Below are 25364 nucleotides of genomic sequence, written 5' to 3'. Positions count from 1 at the left end.
CCAGAAAATTATTCAAGATTTTAAAAAATCTTTATGTAAAAAAAAAAAATCTGTCGGTCTGCCCCAGGGCAGCTGTGGCTACAACAGTAGCTACCATCACCAAGAATGAATGAATGATGGACACACTGTCAGCACTTTGAGCGTCTGGAAAAGCGCAGATAAATCCAATCCATTATTATTATCAAAATAAATCTAAAAGTTATGAACGAATTAAAAAATTCAAACGAACTTTGGTTTTATGTCCCCAAACGCCTCTTTATGACGTAAGAGCGACCTAACCACGCCCCCACATTTGCGCACGCAGTAATTCGTCTACCAGAGTCACATGACCAGGCAGACCGGAAAAAGGGAGCTCGAGCCCCAGAAAAATCGGTAAGGAAGTAAACAATAAAAATGTAGTTTGTTCCTCGGAACCGTGTTCGTGTCTGTTCGGTTCGGTGTCTTAGTGTTCCCACGAACGGAACCCTGTCCGGGTTCGGGTTTTCCTTTCGCTGTTTATGTGAATGGCGCAGCTTTCACCGTCGAGAGTTTTGGTTCCGACCCGCGGCGTCGCGAGATTTCATGTCTGTAAGTGAAAGCCGGAACCGATCCCGGGGTTTACACCGAACCACTATCAGAGGTCCGTCCTGCTAAATCCGTCACCGCGCCGATTTCCGCTGTGGTCTCCCGGGTTGTGCCAGAAAACGAACCGAACCCGACAGCGAACCGTTACCGGACACCTGCCGTGGCATCGTGACGCCGCGTGCGCGGAACCTTTGAAGTCTCAGGCCTCGATGGGAATTTCCCAGCGTGACGTCACTGGACAGCGACTGAAAAACACAAACAAATCTCATCGGTGTTGATTGTTTTTGTTTGGTTTGCTTCCAGGAAGTGAATTGGGCGGGGCCTCTGCGTTTTCAGTAGCTGATGCTGAGGAGCGGCTGACGTCACCGATCAGGATGCAGAGTACCACCAATTACCTGTGGTTGATCTCAGACCTGCTGGGTCAGGGGGCCACGGCCAACGTGTACCGGGGGAGGCACAAGGTAGGAGAGGAGAGGGGGCGGGGCCTAATCACAGGCGTGAACGGCTGGTCCTGATTGGTGCACGTTCCTCGCAGAAAACCGGAGACCTGTACGCCGTCAAGGTCTTCAACAACCTGAGCTTCCTGCGGCCGCTGGACGTCCAGATGAGGGAGTTCGAGGTCCTGAAGAAACTCAACCACAAGAACATCGTCAAGCTGTTCGCCGTGGAGGAGGAGGTGGGTGTCAACGGCTCGCCACGGTCAGGTTCTGCACGTCCAGAACCAGGTGTAGGTACCATAACCAATCGGCTTACAACAACCGTTAGGGGTCCTTCGAGTAGTGCTGACGTCACATTATCCTTTATTCTATCATAGGCACTTTAAAATTAGGAGTGGGGTCATCTAGACCCACTAGACAGTGCTCTGAACCTTTTTTCTTCAATGATTTGTGATCTTCACTGGTGTCCATGGATTACATGAAATCTTTCCACCTTTATCCACCTTTGTCATGGTAGGGAGAACACCTCCATGGAAGGGGGGGTCATCTAAGATAGCACAAGGGTTAATGTGATTGGCTGTCCGTTGGTCAGATGACGTGTCAGACAGTGATTGGTCTGGACATACTACCATAGAAGAAGATATCATGCGGTCCGTTGTAAACAAGCAGAGCGCCGACACAGAGCGAGATTATCTTCTAAACTTTTATTATTGTTATGGTTGTTATTAAGTGCATTTGCAGACGTCAGGCAACGGTCGACCCATGAGAGGAGGCTCTGCTGCCCCCTGTGCTTCTGAAGGCCAAGACAACAGCAGTCACCAAATTAAACAGAGGGAGACATTTTACCCAGAGTTCACAGTGTCAGACGCTCCACTTCACATCACTGCGTTTTAGATGTTCTTGTTTAATAACAGAGTCTGACCAGAACCGGCTTGGTTCTGCTGGTTCTTGTTAAATTGGGCAGAAGATAAAGAACTGCTGTGGTTCATGAAGTTTAAGGAAAACCTGAAGGGGTTGGGGCTTCTTCCCCGGTGTCCCCCTCAGTGTTTGGGCGGGTGCTGATGCTCTCAGACCTCGACTGACCGCAGGTATTCAAGCGGCTGACGCCCCTCTCCCCCCGCAGTCCAACACTCGCCATAAGGTTCTGGTGATGGAGTACTGTCCGTGCGGGAGCCTCTACACGGTTCTGGAGGAGCCATCCAACGCTTACGGCCTCCCGGAGGACGAGTTCCTCATCGTTCTTCACGATGTGGGTGAGGGAACGCCGCCTGCTCCGTTTCCCTAAAGTTATCTGAGCAGCGATGAAGACACGTTTGTGCCTTCCTCCACCTCAGTGGCAGGTATGAACCACCTGAGAGAGTATGGCATTGTCCACCGCGACATCAAACCAGGGAACATCATGCGCGTCATCGGGGAGGACGGATGCTCCGTCTACAAGCTGACGGACTTCGGAGCGGCCCGGGAGCTGGAGGACGACGAGCAGTTTGTGTCTTTGTACGGCACGGAGGAGTATCTGGTGAGGGACGCACCTGCACAGGCGCGCTGTGGCCGTCCACCTCCTTTGACAGATCCTGGTGTGGTTGCAGCACCCGGACATGTACGAGCGCGCCGTGTTGAGGAAAGACCACCAGAAGAAGTACGGCGCCACTGTGGACCTGTGGAGCATCGGCGTTACCTTCTACCACGCCGCCACCGGCAGCCTCCCCTTTAGGCCATTCGAGGGGCCGCGCAGGAACAAGGAAGTGATGTAAGACGGAGCGGGACGCCCCGTCAATGCTCCAGTTGGTCCCGCCTCACTCTTGTGTTTGTGGTGCAGGTACAAGATCATCACAGAGAAACCTTCAGGGACCATTTCAGGCCATCAGAAGAGCGAAAACGGCAAGATTGAGTGGAGCACAGAGATGCCCGTGTCCTGCAGTCTGTCCAAGTGAGACGCACTCAAACACGTCAACGAGAACACGACTACATGAACACGTCTCCATGAACACGTCAATGAGAACACCTCTACACAAAACGACAACGAGAACACGTCTACACGAAGACGTCAACGATAACACGTCTCCATGAACACGTCAACGAGAACACCTCCACACGAACACAACAACGAGAACACGTTTATATGAACACGTCTACACGAAGACGTCAACAAATACACGTCTCCATGAACACCTCTACATGAACACGTCAACGAGAACATCTCTACACGAACACGACAACGAGAACACGTCAACGTGAACACCTCTACATGAACACGTCAACGAGAACACCTCTACACGAACACGACAACGAGAACAAGTCAACGAGAACACCTCTACACGAACACGACAAAGACAATGCGTCAAAGAGAAAACGTCTACACGAACACGTCAACCACAACACGTTTACACAAAGACGTCAACGAGAACACGTCTACATGAACACGTCTCCATGAACACGTCAATGAGAACACCTCTACACAAAACGACAGCGAGAACACGTCTACACGAAGACGTCAACGATAACACGTCTCCATTAACACGTCAACGAGAACACCTCCACACGAACACAACAACAAGAACACGTCTATATGAACACGTCTACACGAAGACGTCAACGATAACACGTCTCTATGAACACGTCAACGAGAACACCTTCACACGAACATGACAAAGACAATGCGTCAAAGAGAAAACGTCTACACGAACACGTCAACCAGAACACGTTTACACAAAGACGTCAACGAGAACACGTCTACATGAACACGTCTCCATGAACACGTCAATGAGAACACCTCTACACAAAACGACAGCGAGAACACGTCTACACGAAGACGTCAACGATAACACGTCTCCATGAACACGTCAACGAGAACACCTCCACACGAACACAACAACGAGAACACGTCTATATGAACACGTCTACACGAACACGTCTGTGAACACTTCAACCTGAAGACGTCTACATGAACACGTCTACACGAACACGACAACGAGAACACGTCAACGAGAACACCTCTACACGAACACGACAAAGACAACGCGTCAAAGAGAAAACGTCTACACGAACACGTCAACCAGAACACGTTTACACGAAGACGTCAACGAGAACACGTCTATATGAACACGTCAACCTGAACACGTCTACACGAACACGTCAACGAGAACACGTCTACATGAATACGCCTGTGAACACTTCAACCTGAACACGTCTACACGAACACGACTACATGAACACGTCTCCATGAACACGTCAATGAGAACACCTCTACACAAAACGACAACGAGAACACGTCTACATGAACACGTCTACACGAAGACGTCAACGATAACACGTCTCCATGAACACGTCTACAAGAACACCTTCACACGAACATGACAACGAGAACACGTCAACGAGAACACGTCTACATAAATACGCCTGTGAACACTTCAACCTGAACACGTCTACACGAACACGTCAACGAGAACACGTCTACACGAACACAACAACGAGAACACGTCTACATGAACACGTCTGTGATCACTTCAACCTGAACACGTCTACACGAACACGTCAACGTGAACACCTCTACATGAAAACGTCAACGAGAACACCTTTACAAGAACACAACGAGAACATGTCTACATGAACACGTCTGTGAACACTTCAACCTGAACACGTCTACACGAACACGTCAACGTGAACACCTCTACATGAACACGTCAACGAGAACACCTCTACACGAGTACAACAACGAGAACACGTCTATATGAACACGTCTACACGAAGACGTCAACGATAACACGTCTCCATGAACACGTCAACGAGAACACCTTCACACGAACATGACGAGAACACGTCAACGAGAACACGTCTACATGAACACGTCTGTGAACACTTCAACCTGAACACGTCTACACGAACACGTCAACGAGAACACGTCTACACGAACACGACAACGAGAACACGTCTACACGAACACGACAACGAGAACACGTCAACGTGAACACCTCTACATGAACACGTCAACGAGAACACCTCTACACGAACACGACAACGAGAACACCTCCACACGAACACAACAACGAGAACACGTCTATATGAACACGTCTACACGAAGACGTCAACAAATACACGTCTCCATGAACACCTCTACATGAACACGTCAACGAGAACACCTCTACACGAACACGACAACGAGAACACGTCAACGTGAACACCTCTACATGAACACGTAAAGGAGAAGACTTCTACACGAACACGACAACGAGAACAAGTCAACGAGAACACCTCTACACGAACACGACAAAGACAATGCGTCAAAGAGAAAACGTCTACACGAACACGTCAACCAGAACACGTTTACACGAAGACGTCAACGAGAACACGTCTACATGAACACGTCTCCATGAACACGTCAATGAGAACACCTCTACACAAAACGACAGCGAGAACACGTCTACACGAAGACGTCAACGATAACACGTCTCCATGAACACGTCAACGAGAACACCTCCACACGAACACAACAACGAGAACACGTCTATATGAACACGTCTACACGAAGACGTCAACGATAACACGTCTCTATGAACACGTCAACGAGAACACCTTCACACGAACATGACAACGAGAACACGTCAACGAGAACACGTCTACATGAACACGTCTGTGAACACTTCAACCTGAACACCTCTACATGAACACGTCTACACGAACACGACAACGAGAACACGTCAACGAGAACACCTCTACACGAACACGACAAAGACAACGCGTCAAAGAGAAAACGTCTACACGAACACGTCAACCAGAACACGTTTACACGAAGACGTCAACGAGAACACGTCTATATGAACACGTCAACCTGAACACGTCTACACGAACACGTCAACGAGAACACGTCTACATGAATACGCCTGTGAACACTTCAACCTGAACACGTCTACACGAACACGACTACATGAACACGTCTCCATAAACACGTCAATGAGAACACCTCTACACAAAACGACAACGAGAACACGTCTACATGAACACGTCTACACGAAGACGTCAACGAGAACACGTCTACATGAATACGCCTGTGAACACTTCAACCTGAACACGTCTACACGAACACTTCAACCTGAACACGTCTACACGAACACGTCAACGAGAACACGTCTACACGAACACAACAACGAGAACACGTCTACATGAACACGTCTGTGAAAACTTCAACCTGAACACGTCTACACGAACACGTCAACGTGAACACCTCTACATGAAAACGTCAACGAGAACACCTTTACAAGAACACAACGAGAACACGTCTACATGAACACGTCTGTGAACACTTCAACCTGAGCACGTCTACACGAACACGTCAACGTGAACACCTCTACATGAACACGTCAACGAGAACACCTCTACACGAGTACAACAACAAGAACACGTCTATATGAACACGTCTACACGAAGACGTCAACGATAACACGTCTCCATGAACACGTCAACGAGAACACCTTCACACGAACATGACGAGAACACGTCAACGAGAACACGTCTACATGAACACGTCTGTGAACACTTCAACCTGAACACGTCTACACGAACACGTCAACGAGAACACGTCTACACGAACACGACAACGAGAACACGTCAACGTGAACACCTCTACATGAACACGTCAACGAGAACACCTCTACACGAACACGACAACGAGAACACCTGTGCACGAACACGACAACGAGAACACCTGTGCACGAACACGACAAAGACAACGCGTCAAAGAGAAAACGTCTACACGAACACGTCAACGAGAACACGTCTACACGAAGACGTCAACGAAAACACGTCTACATGAACACGTCTATATGAACACGTCAACCTGAAAACGTCTACATGAACACGTCAACGAGAACACCTCTACACGAACACGTCAACGAGAACACGTCTACACGAACACATCAATGAGAACACGTCAACGAGAAAACCTCTACATGAACACGACAATGAGAACACGTCAAAGAGAAAACCTCTACACGAACACGTCAACGAGAACACGTCTACATGAACACGTCTATATGAACACGTCAACATGAACACGTCCAAACGAACACGTCAGCGAGAAAACGTCCACATGAACACGTCAACGAGAACACCTCTACATGAACACGTCAACGAGAACACGTCTACACGAACACGTCAACGAGAACACGTCTACACGAACACGTCAATGAGAACACCTCTACACGAACACGTCAACGAGAACACCTCTACACGAACACGTCAACGAGAACACCTCTACACGAACACGTCAACGAGAACACCTTTACACGAACACGTCAACGAGAACACCTCTACACGAACACGTCAACGAGAACACCTTTACACGAACACGTCAACGAGAACACCTCTACACGAACACGTCAACGAGAACACCTCTACACGAACACGTCAACGAGAACACCTTTACACGAACACATCAATGAGAACACCTCTACACGAACACGTCAACGAGAACACGTCTACATGAACACGTCTATATGAACACGTCAACATGAACACGTCCACACGAACACGTCAGCGAGAAAACGTCCACATGAACACGTCAACGAGAACACCTCTACATGAACACGTCAACGAGAACACGTCTACACGAACACGTCAACGAGAACACGTCTACACGAACACGTCAACGAGAACACCTCTACACGAACACGTCAACGAGAACACCTCTACACGAACACGTCAACGAGAACACCTTTACACGAACACATCAATGAGAACACGTCAACGAGAAAACCTCTACATGAACACGTCAACGAGAACACGTCAACAAAAACACCTGTACACGAACACAACAACGAGAACACGTCTACACGAACACGTCAACGAGAACACGTCTACACGAACACGTCAACGAGAACACCTCTACACGAACACGTCAACGAGAACACCTCTACACGAACACGTCAACGAGAACACCTCTACACGAACACGTCAACGAGGACACCTTTACACGAACACAACAATGAGAACACGTCAACGAGAAAACGTCTACATGAACACGTCAACGAGAACACCTCTACACGAACACGACAACGAGAACACCTGTGCACGAACACGACAAAGACAACGCGTCAAAGAGAAAACGTCTACACGAACACGTCAACGAGAACACGTCTACACGAAGACTTCAACGAAAACACGTCTACATGAACACGTCTATATGAACACGTCAACCTGAACACGTCTACATGAACATGTCTATATGAACACGTCAACATGAACACGTCCACACGAACACGTCAGCGAGAAAACGTCCACATGAACACGTCAACGAGAACACCTCTACACGAACACGTCAACGAGAACACCTCTACACGAACACGTCAACGAGAACACCTTTACACGAACACATCAATGAGAAAACGTCAACGAGAAAACCTCTACATGAACACGTCAACGAGAACACGTCAACGAAAACACCTGTACACGAACACAACAATGAGAACACGTCCACATGAACACGACAACGAGAACACCTGTGCACGAACACGACAACGAGAACACCTGTGCACGAACACGACAAAGACAACGCGTCAAAGAGAAAACGTCTACACGAACACGTCAACGAGAACACCTTTACACGAACACGTCAACGAAAACACCTTTACACGAACACATCAATGAGAACACGTCAACGAGAAAACCTCTACATGAACACGTCAACGAGAACACGTCAACGAAAACACCTTTACACGAACACATCAATGAGAACACGTCAACGAGAAAACCTCTACATGAACACGTCAACGAGAACACGTCAACGAAAACACCTGTACACGAACACAACAATGAGAACACGTCCACATGAACACGTCAACGAGAACACCTCTACACGAACACGACAACGAGAACACCTGTGCACGAACACGACAACGAGAACACCTGTGCACGAACACGACAAAGACAACGCGTCAAAGAGAAAACGTCTACACGAACACGTCAACGAGAACACCTTTACACGAACACGTCAACGAAAACACCTTTACACGAACACATCAATGAGAACACGTCAACGAGAAAACCTCTACATGAACACGTCAACGAGAACACGTCAACGAAAACACCTGTACACGAACACAACAATGAGAACACGTCCACATGAACACGTCAACGAGAACACCTCTACATGAACACGTCAACGACAACATCTCTACACGAACACGACAACGAAAACACGTCAACGTGAACACCTCTTCATGAACACGTCAACGAGAACACCTCTACACGAACACGACAACGAGAACAAGTCAACGAGAACACCTCTACACGAACACGACAAAGACAATGCGTCAAAGAGAAAACGTCTACACGAACACGTCAACCACAACACGTTTACACAAAGACGTCAACGAGAACACGTCTACATGAACACGTCTCCATGAACACGTCAATGAGAACACCTCTACACAAAACGACAGCGAGAACACGTCTACACGAAGACGTCAACGATAACACGTCTCCATGAACACGTCAACGAGAACACCTCCACACGAACACAACAACGAGAACACGTCTATATGAACACGTCTACACGAAGACGTCAACGATAACACGTCTCTATGAACACGTCAACGAGAACACCTTCACACGAACATGACAAAGACAATGCGTCAAAGAGAAAACGTCTACACGAACACGTCAACCAGAACACGTTTACACAAAGACGTCAACGAGAACACGTCTACATGAACACGTCTCCATGAACACGTCAATGAGAACACCTCTACACAAAACGACAGCGAGAACACGTCTACACGAAGACGTCAACGATAACACGTCTCTATGAACACGTCAACGAGAACACCTTCACACGAACATGACAACGAGAACACGTCAACGAGAACACGTCTACATGAACACGTCTGTGAACACTTCAACCTGAACACATCTACATGAACACGTCTACACGAACACGACAACGAGAACACGTCAACGAGAACACCTCTACACGAACACGACAAAGACAACGCGTCAAAGAGAAAACGTCTACACGAACACGTCAACCAGAACACGTTTACACGAAGACGTCAACGAGAACACGTCTATATGAACACGTCAACCTGAACACGTCTACACGAACACGTCAACGAGAACACGTCTACATGAATACGCCTGTGAACACTTCAACCTGAACACGTCTACACGAACACGACTACATGAACACGTCTCCATAAACACGTCAATGAGAACACCTCTACACAAAACGACAACGAGAACACGTCTACATGAACACGTCTACACGAAGACGTCAACGAGAACACGTCTACATGAATACGCCTGTGAACACTTCAACCTGAACACGTCTACACGAACACGTCAACGAGAACACGTCTACACGAACACAACAACGAGAACACGTCTACATGAACACGTCTGTGAACACTTCAACCTGAACACGTCTACACGAACACGTCAACGTGAACACCTCTACATGAAAACGTCAACGAGAACACCTTTACAAGAACACAACGAGAACACGTCTACATGAACACGTCTGTGAACACTTCAACCTGAACACGTCTACACGAACACGTCAACGTGAACACCTCTACATGAACACGTCAACGAGAACACCTCTACACGAGCGCAACAACGAGAACACGTCTATATGAACACGTCTACACGAAGACGTCAACGATAACACGTCTCCATGAACACGTCAACGAGAACACCTTCACACGAACATGACGAGAACACGTCAACGAGAACACGTCTACATGAACACGTCTGTGAACACTTCAACCTGAACACGTCTACACGAACACGTCAACGAGAACACGTCTACACGAACACGACAACGAGAACACGTCAACGTGAACACCTCTACATGAACACGTCAACGAAAACACCTCTACACGAACACGACAACGAGAACACCTGTGCACGAACACGACAACGAGAACACCTGTGCACGAACACGACAAAGACAACGCGTCAAAGAGAAAACGTCTACACGAACACGTCAACGAGAACACCTCTACACGAACACGTCAACGAGAACACGTCTACACGAACACATCAATGAGAACACGTCAACGAGAAAACCTCTACATGAACACGACAATGAGAACACCTCTACACGAACACGTCAACGAGAACACGTCTACACGAACACATCAATGAGAACACGTCAACGAGAAAACCTCTACATGAACACGACAATGAGAACACGTCAAAGAGAAAACCTCTACACGAACACGTCAACGAGAACACGTCTACATGAACACGTCTATATGAACACGTCAACATGAACACGTCCACACGAACACGTCAGCGAGAAAACGTCCACATGAACACGTCAACGAGAACACCTCTACATGAACACGTCAACGAGAACACGTCTACACGAACACATCAATGAGAACACGTCAACGAGAAAACCTCTACATGAACACGACAATGAGAACACGTCAAAGAGAAAACCTCTACACGAACACGTCAACGAGAACACGTCTACATGAACACGTCTATATGAACACGTCAACATGAACACGTCCACACGAACACGTCAGCGAGAAAACGTCCACATGAACACGTCAACGAGAACACCTCTACATGAACACGTCAACGAGAACACGTCTACACGAACACGTCAACGAGAACACGTCTACATGAACAAGTCAATGAGAACACCTCTACACGAACACGTCAACGAGAACACCTCTACACGAACACGTCAACGAGAACACCTCTACACGAACACGTCAACGAGAACACCTTTACACGAACACATCAATGAGAACACCTCTACACGAACACGTCAACGAGAACACCTTTACACGAACACGTCAACGAGAACACCTCTACACGAACACGTCAACGAGAACACCTCTACACGAACACGTCAACGAGAACACCTTTACACGAACACATCAATGAGAACACCTCTACACGAACACGTCAACGAGAACACGTCTACATGAACACGTCTATATGAACACGTCAACATGAACACGTCCACATGAACACGTCAGCGAGAAAACGTCCACATGAACACGTCAACGAGAACACCTCTACATGAACACGTCAACGAGAACACGTCTACACGAACACGTCAACGAGAACACGTCTACACGAACACGTCAACGAGAACACCTCTACACGAACACGTCAACGAGAACACCTCTACACGAACACGTCAACGAGAACACCTTTACACGAACACATCAATGAGAACACGTCAACGAGAAAACCTCTACATGAACACGTCAACGAGAACACGTCAACAAAAACACCTGTACACGAACACAACAACGAGAACACGTCTACACGAACACGTCAACGAGAACACGTCTACACGAACACGTCAACGAGAACACCTCTACACGAACACGTCAACGAGAACACCTCTACACGAACACGTCAACGAGGACACCTTTACACGAACACAACAATGAGAACACGTCAACGAGAAAACGTCTACATGAACACGTCAACGAGAACACCTCTACACGAACACGACAACGAGAACACCTGTGCACGAACACGACAAAGACAACGCGTCAAAGAGAAAACGTCTACACGAACACGTCAACGAGAACACGTTTACACGAAGACTTCAACGAAAACACGTCTACATGAACACGTCTATATGAACACGTCAACCTGAACACGTCTACATGAACATGTCTATATGAACACGTCAACATGAACACGTCCACACGAACACGTCAGCGAGAAAACGTCCACATGAACACGTCAACGAGAACACCTCTACATGAACACGTCAACGAGAACACGTCTACACGAACACGTCAACGAGAACACCTCTACACGAACACGTCAACGAGAACACCTCTACACGAACACGTCAACGAGAACACCTTTACACGAACACATCAATGAGAACACGTCAACGAGAAAACCTCTACATGAACACGTCAACGAGAACACGTCAACGAAAACACCTGTACACGAACACAACAATGAGAACACGTCCACATGAACACGTCAACGAGAACACCTTTACACGAACACGTCAACGAGAACACCTTCACACGAACACATCAATGAGAACACGTCAACGAGAAAACCTCTACATGAACACGTCAACGAGAACACGTCAACGAAAACACCTGTACACGAACACAACAATGAGAACACGTCCACATGAACACGTCAACGAGAACACCTCTACATGAACACGTCAACGACAACATCTCTACACGAACACGACAACGAGAACACGTCAACGTGAACACCTCTTCATGAACACGTCAACGAGAACACCTCTACACGAACACGACAACGAGAACAAGTCAACGAGAACACCTCTACACGAACACGACAAAGACAATGTGTCAAAGAGAAAACGTCTACACGAACACGTCAACCACAACACGTTTACACAAAGACGTCAACGAGAACACGTCTACATGAACACGTCTCCATGAACACGTCAATGAGAACACCTCTACACAAAACGACAGCGAGAACACGTCTACACGAAGACGTCAACGATAACACGTCTCCATGAACACGTCAACGAGAACACCTCCACACGAACACAACAACGAGAACACGTCTATATGAACACGTCTACACGAAGACGTCAACGATAACACGTCTCTATGAACACGTCAACGAGAACACCTTCACACGAACATGACAAAGACAATGCGTCAAAGAGAAAACGTCTACACGAACACGTCAACCAGAACACGTTTACACAAAGACGTCAACGAGAACACGTCTACATGAACACGTCTCCATGAACACGTCAATGAGAACACCTCTACACAAAACGACAGCGAGAACACGTCTACACGAAGACGTCAACGATAACACGTCTCCATGAACACGTCAACGAGAACACCTCCACACGAACACAACAACGAGAACACGTCTATATGAACACGTCTACACGAACACGTCTGTGAACACTTCATCCTGAAGACGTCTACATGAACACGTCTACACGAACACGACAACGAGAACACGTCAACGAGAACACCTCTACACGAACACGACAAAGACAACGCGTCAAAGAGAAAACGTCTACACGAACACGTCAACCAGAACACGTTTACACGAAGACGTCAACGAGAACACGTCTATATGAACACGTCAACCTGAACACGTCTACACGAACACGTCAACGAGAACACGTCTACAGGAATACGCCTGTGAACACTTCAACCTGAACACGTCTACACGAACACGACTACATGAACACGTCTCCATGAACACGTCAATGAGAACACCTCTACACAAAACGACAACGAGAACACGTCTACATGAACACGTCTACACGAAGACGTCAACGATAACACGTCTCCATGAACACGTCTACAAGAACACCTTCACACGAACATGACAACGAGAACACGTCAACGAGAACACGTCTACATAAATACGCCTGTGAACACTTCAACCTGAACACGTCTACACGAACACGTCAACGAGAACACGTCTACACGAACACAACAACGAGAACACGTCTACATGAACACGTCTGTGATCACTTCAACCTGAACACGTCTACACGAACACGTCAACGTGAACACCTCTACATGAAAACGTCAACGAGAACACCTTTACAAGAACACAACGAGAACATGTCTACATGAACACGTCTGTGAACACTTCAACCTGAACACGTCTACACGAACACGTCAACGTGAACACCTCTACATGAACACGTCAACGAGAACACGTCTACACGAACACGTCAACGAGAACACCTCTACACGAACACGTCAACGAGAACACCTCTACACGAACACGTCAACGAGAACACCTTTACACGAACACATCAATGAGAACACGTCAACGAGAAAACCTCTACATGAACACGTCAACGAGAACACGTCAACGAAAACACCTGTACACGAACACAACAATGAGAACACGTCCACATGAACACGTCAACGAGAACACCTTTACACGAACACGTCAACGAGAACACCTTCACACGAACACATCAATGAGAACACGTCAACGAGAAAACCTCTACATGAACACGTCAACGAGAACACGTCAACGAAAACACCTGTACACGAACACAACAATGAGAACACGTCCACATGAACACGTCAACGAGAACACCTCTACATGAACACGTCAACGACAACATCTTTACACGAACACGACAACGAGAACACGTCAACGTGAACACCTCTTCATGAACACGTCAACGAGAACACCTCTACACGAACACGACAACGAGAACAAGTCAACGAGAACACCTCTACACGAACACGACAAAGACAATGCGTCAAAGAGAAAACGTCTACACGAACACGTCAACCACAACACGTTTACACAAAGACGTCAACGAGAACACGTCTACATGAACACGTCTCCATGAACACGTCAATGAGAACACCTCTACACAAAACGACAGCGAGAACACGTCTACACGAAGACGTCAACGATAACACGCCTCCATGAACACGTCAACGAGAACACCTCCACACGAACACAACAACGAGAACACGTCTATATGAACACGTCTACACGAAGACGTCAACGATAACACGTCTCTATGAACACGTCAACGAGAACACCTTCACACGAACATGACAAAGACAATGCGTCAAAGAGAAAACGTCTACACGAACACGTCAACCAGAACACGTTTACACAAAGACGTCAACGAGAACACCTCCACACGAACACAACAACGAGAACACGTCTATATGAACACGTCTACACGAACACGTCTGTGAACACTTCATCCTGAAGACGTCTACATGAACACGTCTACACGAACACGACAACGAGAACACGTCAACGAGAACACCTCTACACGAACACGACAAAGACAACGCGTCAAAGAGAAAACGTCTACACGAACACGTCAACCAGAACACGTTTACACGAAGACGTCAACGAGAACACGTCTATATGAACACGTCAACCTGAACACGTCTACACGAACACGTCAACGAGAACACGTCTACAGGAATACGCCTGTGAACACTTCAACCTGAACACGTCTACACGAACACGACTACATGAACACGTCTCCATGAAAACGTCAATGAGAACACCTCTACACAAAACGACAACGAGAACACGTCTACATGAACACGTCTACACGAAGACGTCAACGATAACACGTCTCCATGAACACGTCTACAAGAACACCTTCACACGAACATGACAACGAGAACACGTCAACGAGAACACGTCTACATAAATACGCCTGTGAACACTTCAACCTGAACACGTCTACACGAACACGTCAACGAGAACACGTCTACACGAACACAACAACGAGAACACGTCTACATGAACACGTCTGTGATCACTTCAACCTGAACACGTCTACACGAACACGTCAACGTGAACACCTCTACATGAAAACGTCAACGAGAACACCTTTACAAGAACACAACGAGAACATGTCTACATGAACACGTCTGTGAACACTTCAACCTGAACACGTCTACACGAACACGTCAACGTGAACACCTCTACATGAACACGTCAACGAGAACACCTCTACACGAGTACAACAACGAGAACACGTCTATATGAACACGTCTACACGAAGACGTCAACGATAACACGTCTCCATGAACACGTCAACGAGAACACCTTCACACGAACATGACGAGAACACGTCAACGAGAACACGTCTACATGAACACGTCTGTGAACACTTCAACCTGAACACGTCTACACGAACACGTCAACGAGAACACGTCTACACGAACACGACAACGAGAACACGTCTACACGAACACGACAACGAGAACACGTCAACGTGAACACCTCTACATGAACACGTCAACGAGAACACCTCTACACGAACACGACAACGAGAACACCTCCACACGAACACAACAACGAGAACACGTCTATATGAACACGTCTACACGAAGACGTCAACAAATACACGTCTCCATGAACACCTCTACATGAACACGTCAACGAGAACACCTCTACACGAACACGACAACGAGAACACGTCAACGTGAACACCTCTACATGAACACGTAAAGGAGAAGACTTCTACACGAACACGACAACGAGAACAAGTCAACGAGAACACCTCTACACGAACACGACAAAGACAATGCGTCAAAGAGAAAACGTCTACACGAACACGTCAACCAGAACACGTTTACACAAAGATGTCAACGAGAACACGTCTACATGAACACGTCTCCATGAACACGTCAATGAGAACACCTCTACACACAACGACAGCGAGAACACGTCTACACGAAGACGTCAACGATAACACGTCTCCATGAACACGTCAACGAGAACACCTCCACACGAACACAACAACGAGAACACGTCTATATGAACACGTCTACACGAAGACGTCAACGATAACACGTCTCTATGAACACGTCAACGAGAACACCTTCACACGAACATGACAACGAGAACACGTCAACGAGAACACGTCTACATGAACACGTCTGTGAACACTTCAACCTGAACACCTCTACATGAACACGTCTACACGAACACGACAACGAGAACACGTCAACGAGAACACCTCTACACGAACACGACAAAGACAACGCGTCAAAGAGAAAACGTCTACACGAACACGTCAACCAGAACACGTTTACACGAAGACGTCAACGAGAACACGTCTATATGAACACGTCAACCTGAACACGTCTACACGAACACGTCAACGAGAACACGTCTACATGAATACGCCTGTGAACACTTCAACCTGAACACGTCTACACGAACACGACTACATGAACACGTCTCCATAAACACGTCAATGAGAACACCTCTACACAAAACGACAACGAGAACACGTCTACATGAACACGTCTACACGAAGACGTCAACGAGAACACGTCTACATGAATACGCCTGTGAACACTTCAACCTGAACACGTCTACACGAACACGTCAACGAGAACACGTCTACACGAACACAACAACGAGAACACGTCTACATGAACACGTCTGTGAACACTTCAACCTGAACACGTCTACACGAACACGTCAACGTGAACACCTCTACATGAAAACGTCAACGAGAACACCTTTACAAGAACACAACGAGAACACGTCTACATGAACACGTCTGTGAACACTTCAACCTGAACACGTCTACACGAACACGTCAACGTGAACACCTCTACATGAACACGTCAACGAGAACACCTCTACACGAGCGCAACAACGAGAACACGTCTATATGAACACGTCTACACGAAGACGTCAACGATAACACGTCTCCATGAACACGTCAACGAGAACACCTTCACACGAACATGACGAGAACACGTCAACGAGAACACGTCTACGTGAACACGTCTGTGAACACTTCAACCTGAACACGTCTACACGAACACGTCAACGAGAACACGTCTACACGAACACGACAACGAGAACACGTCAACGTGAACACCTCTACATGAACACGTCAACGAGAACACCTTTACACGAACACGACAACGAGAACACCTGTGCACGAACACGACAACGAGAACACCTGTGCACGAACACGACAAAGACAACGCGTCAAAGAGAAAACGTCTACACGAACACGTCAACGAGAACACGTCTACACGAAGACGTCAACGAAAACACTTCTACATGAACACGTCTATATGAACACGTCAACCTGAACACGTCTACATGAACACGTCAACGAGAACACCTCTACACGAACACGTCAACGAGAACACGTCTACACGAACACATCAATGAGAACACGTCAACGAGAAAACCTCTACATGAACACGACAATGAGAACACGTCAAAGAGAAAACCTCTACACGAACACGTCAACGAGAACACGTCTACATGAACACGTCTATATGAACACGTCAACATGAACACGTCCACACGAACACGTCAGCGAGAAAACGTCCACATGAACACGTCAACGAGAACACCTCTACATGAACACGTCAACGAGAACACGTCTACACAAACACGTCAACGAGAACACGTCTACACGAACACATCAATGAGAACACCTCTACACGAACACGTCAACGAGAACACGTCTACATGAACACGTCTATATGAACACGTCAACATGAACACGTCCACACGAACACGTCAGCGAGAAAACGTCCACATGAACACGTCAACGAGAACACCTTTACACGAACACATCAATGAGAACACCTCTACACGAACACGTCAACGAGAACACCTTTACACGAACACGTCAACGAGAACACCTCTACACGAACACGTCAACGAGAACACCTCTACACGAACACGTCAGCGAGAACACCTTTACACGAACACATCAATGAGAACACCTCTACACGAACACGTCAACGAGAACACGTCTACATGAACACGTCTATATGAACACGTCAACATGAACACGTCCACACGAACACGTCAGCGAGAAAACGTCCACATGAACACGTCAACGAGAACACCTCTACATGAACACGTCAACGAGAACACGTCTACACGAACACGTCAACGAGAACACGTCTACACGAACACGTCAACGAGAACACCTCTACACGAACACGTCAACGAGAACACCTCTACACGAACACGTCAACGAGAACACCTTTACACGAACACATCAATGAGAACACGTCAACGAGAAAACCTCTACATGAACACGTCAACGAGAACACGTCAACAAAAACACCTGTACACGAACACAACAACGAGAACACGTCTACACGAACACGTCAACGAGAACACGTCTACACGAACACGTCAACGAGAACACCTCTACACGAACACGTCAACGAGAACACCTCTACACGAACACTTCAACCTGAACACGTCTACACGAACACGTCAACGAGAACACGTCTACACGAACACGACAACGAGAACACGTCAACGAGAACACCTCTACACGAACACGACAACGAGAACACCTGTGCACGAACACGACAAAGACAACGCGTCAAAGAGAAAACGTCTACACGAACACGTCAACGAGAACACGTCTACACGAAGACGTCAACGAAAACACGTCTACATGAACACGTCTATATGAACACGTCAACCTGAACACGTCTACATGAACACGTCTATATGAACACGTCAACATGAACACGTCCACACGAACACGTCAGCGAGAAAACGTCCACATGAACACGTCAACGAGAACACCTCTACATGAACACGTCAACGAGAACACGTCTACACGAACACGTCAACGAGAACACCTCTACACGAACACGTCAACGAGAACACCTCTTCACGAACACGTCAACGAGAACACCTTTACACGAACACATCAATGAGAACACGTCAACGAGAAAACCTCTACATGAACACGTCAACGAGAACACGTCAACGAAAACACCTGTACACGAACACAACAATGAGAACACGTCCACATGAACACGTCAACGAGAACACCTTTACACGAACACGTCAACGAGAACACCTTTACACGAACACATCAATGAGAACACGTCAACGAGAAAACCTCTACATGAACACGTCAACGAGAACACGTCAACGAAAACACCTGTACACGAACACAACAATGAGAACACGTCCACATGAACACGTCAACGAGAACACCTTTACACGAACACGTCAACGAGAACACCTTTACACGAACACAACAATGAGAACACGTCAACGAGAAAACGTCTACATAAACACGTCAACGAGAACACCTCTACACGAACACGACATGAAAAAACGTCTTCACCAGGGGTGTCAAACATACGGCCCGCGGGCCGTATGCGGCTTGCCAGGTGGTTTAGTCCAGCCCACACATGAAGAGCAAACAGCATAAGCATGTTTAAAAAAGAAAGCACGTTTCTAGTCCATTCCTGTGGCGAGTTATGATTTTTTAAAGAAATAACCAAAATGCGCACTTCTGCCACTAGGGGGAGCAAAGGAAAAGCAAAACACGTGAAACATCATGCTTGCGCCGTGCCAAGCGTGCCAAAAGTAAAATCCTAACGGCTCTGCTTCTGGGTAAGATGCAGTTTGTTTCCCTGTGAGCCTAAAGGCTGTTGTGTTGCTATAAGAATGATCAGTATGACACAATAATGACCAAAATGTTGTCAAAAAGAAGTGGATTGCTGAGCTTTCCAGGAAAATGGACAGTTTTCTTTTTAGGCAGGGTGTTTCATTTTTTTTGCGCAGCCCCTCTTGAGTTTATTATCGGGATTGCTTCAGTGTCAGATGTAAAATATTCAGTCAGTACAAAACTGAATAGACCTTTTTCTTTTAAGAGAAATTCATTTTATTTGAGATCCATTGGCCTCTGTGAATGAATGTGTAATAATAAGTGATTAGGTTACCATGTTGGTTGAGGCATTTTTTCCAACTGAGTTAATAAACAAAAACAATGCTGTTATTTTGTTTTTATGTTACCGGTCCGGCCCACTTAAGATCAGACGGGTTGAATGTGGCCCCCGAACCATGAGTTTGACACCCCTGGTCTACACGAACACGTCAACGAGAAAACGTCTATATTAAGACAAGATAATACTGTCTTGATCCCAGCTTGGGTAACTGGGTTGTTGCAGCGACTGTATAAAGACTCAATAGAAACAAACGAACAATGTCAACAAAAACACATCAACAATCATGTCAACAGATCAATTCAACACGATCTTGTTGACATGAACATCTCCATACAACCATGTCAACACAGTCATGTCAGCCTGAAGATGCGAACACCCACTTTCTGGTTCTGGCTCTGTGGCTTCGCTCCGTCTGTTATTGCTGGTCTGTCCGCTGAGGCTGGATCCTCGTATGGAACTTCGTAGGACTGTCTAGAACCCGACTGGATGTCCATGTTTCTTCAGGGGTCTTCAGAGCCTGCTGACCCCCGTCCTCGCCAACATCCTGGAGGCGGATCAGGAGAAGTGTTGGGGCTTCGACCAGTTTTTCGCAGAGACCAACGACATCCTGCACAGAACCGTGGTTTACATCTTCAGCCTGCAGCAGGCCACCCTGCACCACATCTACATCCACGAGTACAACACGTGAGAAGACGCGCCGCCCCGCCTCCAGTGGCACCCGTAGCTACTGTGTGTGACCACCGCGGTTTCCTGTCCGTCCACAGGGCGGCGCTGTTCCAGGAGCTGCTGTGCCGCAGGACCAGCATCCCTCTGCACAACCAGGAGCTGTTGTACGAAGGCCGCCGCCTCCTGCTGGACCCCAACAGGCAGGCCAAGAGTTTCCCCAGGACGTCCAGAGACAACCCCATCATGCTGGTCAGCCGCGAGTCTGTGGCCACCGTAGGACTCATCTTTGAAGACCGTAAGAGCAGAGGAGGTCTTGGCCAGCCGGTCCGGATTCCCGGTGGGCAGCTGACTGTCGGCTTTTGTCTCCACAGCCAGTCCTCCCAAAGTCCAGCCTCGCTATGACCTGGACCTGGACGCCAGCTATGCTAAGGTACATCAACTCCCCAAGGGGGGGGGGCACTTCAGGTTCCCCTGCTGGGTTCCGGTCCACTTCAGTCCACCCCTGTGTCGGGCTGCTCCCCCACCATGTGACTCTTGTTTGTTCAGACTTTTGCAGGAGACGTGGGACATCTCTGGAAAACCTCGGAGTCTCTGCTGGTTTACCAGGAACTGGTGCGGAAAGGAGTCCGGGGTCTGATGTGAGTCCAGAGCTCAGAAGTCCCTTCTGTCCACGTCCTCCAAGCTGTTCAATAAAGTTTATTCAAGACCGATGTCACTGAGTGGATCCCACATGTGCATGCGGCGTCTGCTCGTCTTCTCCCGCCCGTCTATAAATGTCTGGTCTGGTCTGATGGATGTTTTTGTTTCCAGGTTCTTTCTGTCGGTTGACCTCCAACATTCTGGTTCTCAACGTTCTCCGTTCTTTTTGTCTGTCCTCGCTCAGCGAGCTCATGAAGGAGGACTACAGCGAGATCCTGCACAAGAAGGCGGAGGTTTTCTACCTGTGCAGCTGCTGCTCCCAGATGCTGGAGAAGACGGAGCAGCTGTGAGACTCCGCCCCCTCCTGCAGGTTTGGTGACCCTTCCATGACCAGCTAACCGGTGTGAACTGCAGGTTCGAGGTGCTGATGCAGGCCAGCATGCTGTCGTTGGAGTATGACGAGGTGTCAGACATGCACAAGAAGGTGGTCAGGGTGAGTGCGTCCCCCTCCCTCCAGCTTCCCCACAGGACGCCTTCTGATTGGCCGAAACACTTCAGGAAACATTTCAATAAACAATCTGGATTTAACAGAAATGTAAACATTGACTAACGGAGAATCCTTTTATCTGAAATGATGGCGTGAAGCGCCTGGGAGCTCTCTGTGATTGGTCAGTTCCTCTGACATCACATGAGCTCTGCTATAGTCCTCCCCAGTACAGAAATGTCCTGACAAAAACAAGTTTGGAAAAGTGGTGCGGCTGTGGGCGGAGCCTGAGCGCGTCAGCTGCATGTCTGAGGTTGAGGCGTGTCTGCAGATCTCCGGCTCGCTGGATCCAGTGGAGCGGAACATGCAGGACGTGAAGAGCAAGTTCCTCCCCGGAGGCCTGCTGAACGACGGCTGGACGCAGCAAGTGGGGACGCACCCCGAGGACAGGAAGTAAGGCTGCGCGTTAGTGTGTGCGTGTCCGTTTGCATGTGTGTGACCCCACTCTTCTGTCGGCAGCGTGGAGAAGATCAAAGTCCTTCTGGACTCCATCACCGCCATCTACCAGCAGTTCAAGAAGGACAAGGCGGAGCGGCGTGAGTCTCAGCAGATGCAGGTTTCAGAGGGTTCAGCGCTTTGACGCTCATGACCTTTGGTGTGTCTGCAGGTCTGCCGTACAACGAGGAGCAGATCCACAAGTTTGACAAGTGAGTCCCTCCTCCCCCTTTGTTCCCGCCGCCCGCCAATGAGCGCGCTCAGTCTGACTCTGTCCTGCAGGCAGAAGCTGGTTCTCCACGCCAGCAAAGCCCGATCTCTGTTCACCGAGGAGTGCGCCATGAAGTACCGCCTCTTTATCTCCAAGAGCGAGGAGTGGATGAGGTACGTCTCCTCTGCTCCGATTGGCTGCCGTGTTAAGGAGCTGGTTAAAGACTGAGTCTGCGTCTGGCTGCAGGAAGATCCATCAGGTGAGGAAGCAGCTGCTCAGCCTGTCCAGTCAGCTGATCAGCATCCAGAAGGAGGTGACCATTCTGATGGAGAGAAACATCAAGGTAAAAACCCGGACCTAAAGATCCTCCTAAAAGTGGATCTAAAGTCCACATCCAACCCCGGCCTCGTCGGCTCACACCCCCATCCTGATCTGATCTGATCTGATCTGATCAAGATCAGTCTGTCCGAGACAGAGACCAGCGTTCTGTGAGGAAGAACCGAACTTCAAACCGGGTTCTAGTTTCATGTTCTGGCAGGAAATGTCTCAAAGCACTGAAACCTCCACACATGACAAATCGCATCTGAGCTGTGGCAGTGTGAAGCACGGCGGGGGAGGGTTCCTGATGCGGGCGGTTCTGCCGTCACCTGAGCCGTGTGAGAACTGAGCGTTTTTGTTGCAGCTGCAGGAGCTCCTCCCCCAGAAGGTTCTCCCTCTGGTGTCCAGCGGGATGAAACCTCAGGCGTACCTGAGCCAGAACACGCTGGTGGAGATGACTCTGGGGTGAGTCTTCCTCCTCCTCCTCCTCCTCCTCCTGTTCCAGTCTGACTGCATGTTGTTGCTGTTCAGGATGAAAAAGCTGAAGGAGGAGATGGAGGGCGTGGTCAAGGAGCTGGCAGAGAACAACCACTTCCTAGAGAGGTCAGACTTCTGCCGCCGTGCACATTTGAAATGTCCTGGTGGTCAGTGAACGCACCACGGTGCTGTTGGCTCTGCAGGTTCGGGACGCTGACGCTGGACGGAGGCCTGCGAGGCTGAAGGAGCTCCCTGGACAGGCGTGAGGAGCATCGGGCCGAGCCGGACGTCTCGTTTCCACACAGACCTCCAGAGGGCGCCGCCTGTCCTGATGGGAGGGGGCGAGCTCCTCTGCTGCGACGGCGTTCAGAGGGCTCGCCACCAACGTGCAGACACCATTTTAGATTTAGTTTTAAACATAAACAAATATTTTGGGTCTTTTCAAGAGTCTAGCGCCGCCACAAACTGCAGCCCGTCAGAATGTTCTTCACCCAAACGTTCCTCCTCTGGAAACAGGAACGTTTGGGAACGCCGTAGGGAATGACTCCAAATCACTGTAAATTGACAAAAGTCACAACTGAAGCAGCTCTTCAGGAAAAGCATGCTGGGATTTTTCTGACTTTCCTCCTAACGCTTCCTTAAGTTAATCACCAGGTCGTTTAAGGCGGAGCTTAACTCTGCTGCCACAAATGTTCCTTTGATGGTTCAAATCCCTTCAGATGTTTGTTCTGTGATTCTCTACCAGACAATCGACGTTTCTGTTCAGATCCAGCTGGACGGTGAAGCAGAGGATTGTGGGACCTGGGTGTCTGTTCGTGTGGTTTCAGAATGTAAACCGCCTGTAAATAAAACGGTCCATAAATGGA

At 48.2% G+C, this 25364-nt stretch overlaps 1 protein-coding gene across 2 annotated transcripts; it reads left to right on the top strand.

Annotated features, from left to right (window-relative positions):
• Nucleotides 1-284: 284 nt before the first annotated feature.
• Nucleotides 285-25364, top strand: tbk1 (TANK binding kinase 1). 2 transcript variants are annotated; one of them, XM_023952315.1, is made up of 21 exons: nt 285-372; nt 868-1025; nt 1100-1240; nt 2125-2254; nt 2336-2517; nt 2588-2748; nt 2818-2928; nt 21713-21892; nt 21973-22169; nt 22246-22304; nt 22421-22512; nt 22758-22859; nt 22928-23006; nt 23329-23450; nt 23517-23593; nt 23665-23704; nt 23775-23876; nt 23950-24046; nt 24386-24486; nt 24553-24624; nt 24702-25364. In XM_023952315.1, exons 2-21 carry the CDS (start codon nt 939-941, stop codon nt 24739-24741), a joined length of 2172 nt encoding a protein of 723 aa, XP_023808083.1. In that variant the 5' UTR covers nt 285-372; nt 868-938; the 3' UTR covers nt 24742-25364. The 2 variants fall into 2 exon arrangements, with proteins under 2 accessions (XP_023808083.1, XP_023808084.1); XM_023952316.1 differs by lacking the exon at nt 285-372 and adding an exon at nt 390-567.

This window comes from Oryzias latipes, chromosome 23, assembly GCF_002234675.1.
Source record: "Oryzias latipes chromosome 23, ASM223467v1".
Classification (NCBI taxonomy): Eukaryota; Metazoa; Chordata; class Actinopteri; order Beloniformes; family Adrianichthyidae; genus Oryzias; species Oryzias latipes.
The sequence above is the reverse complement of the archived record's forward strand: the minus strand, read 5'-3'. Positions and strand labels throughout refer to the sequence as shown.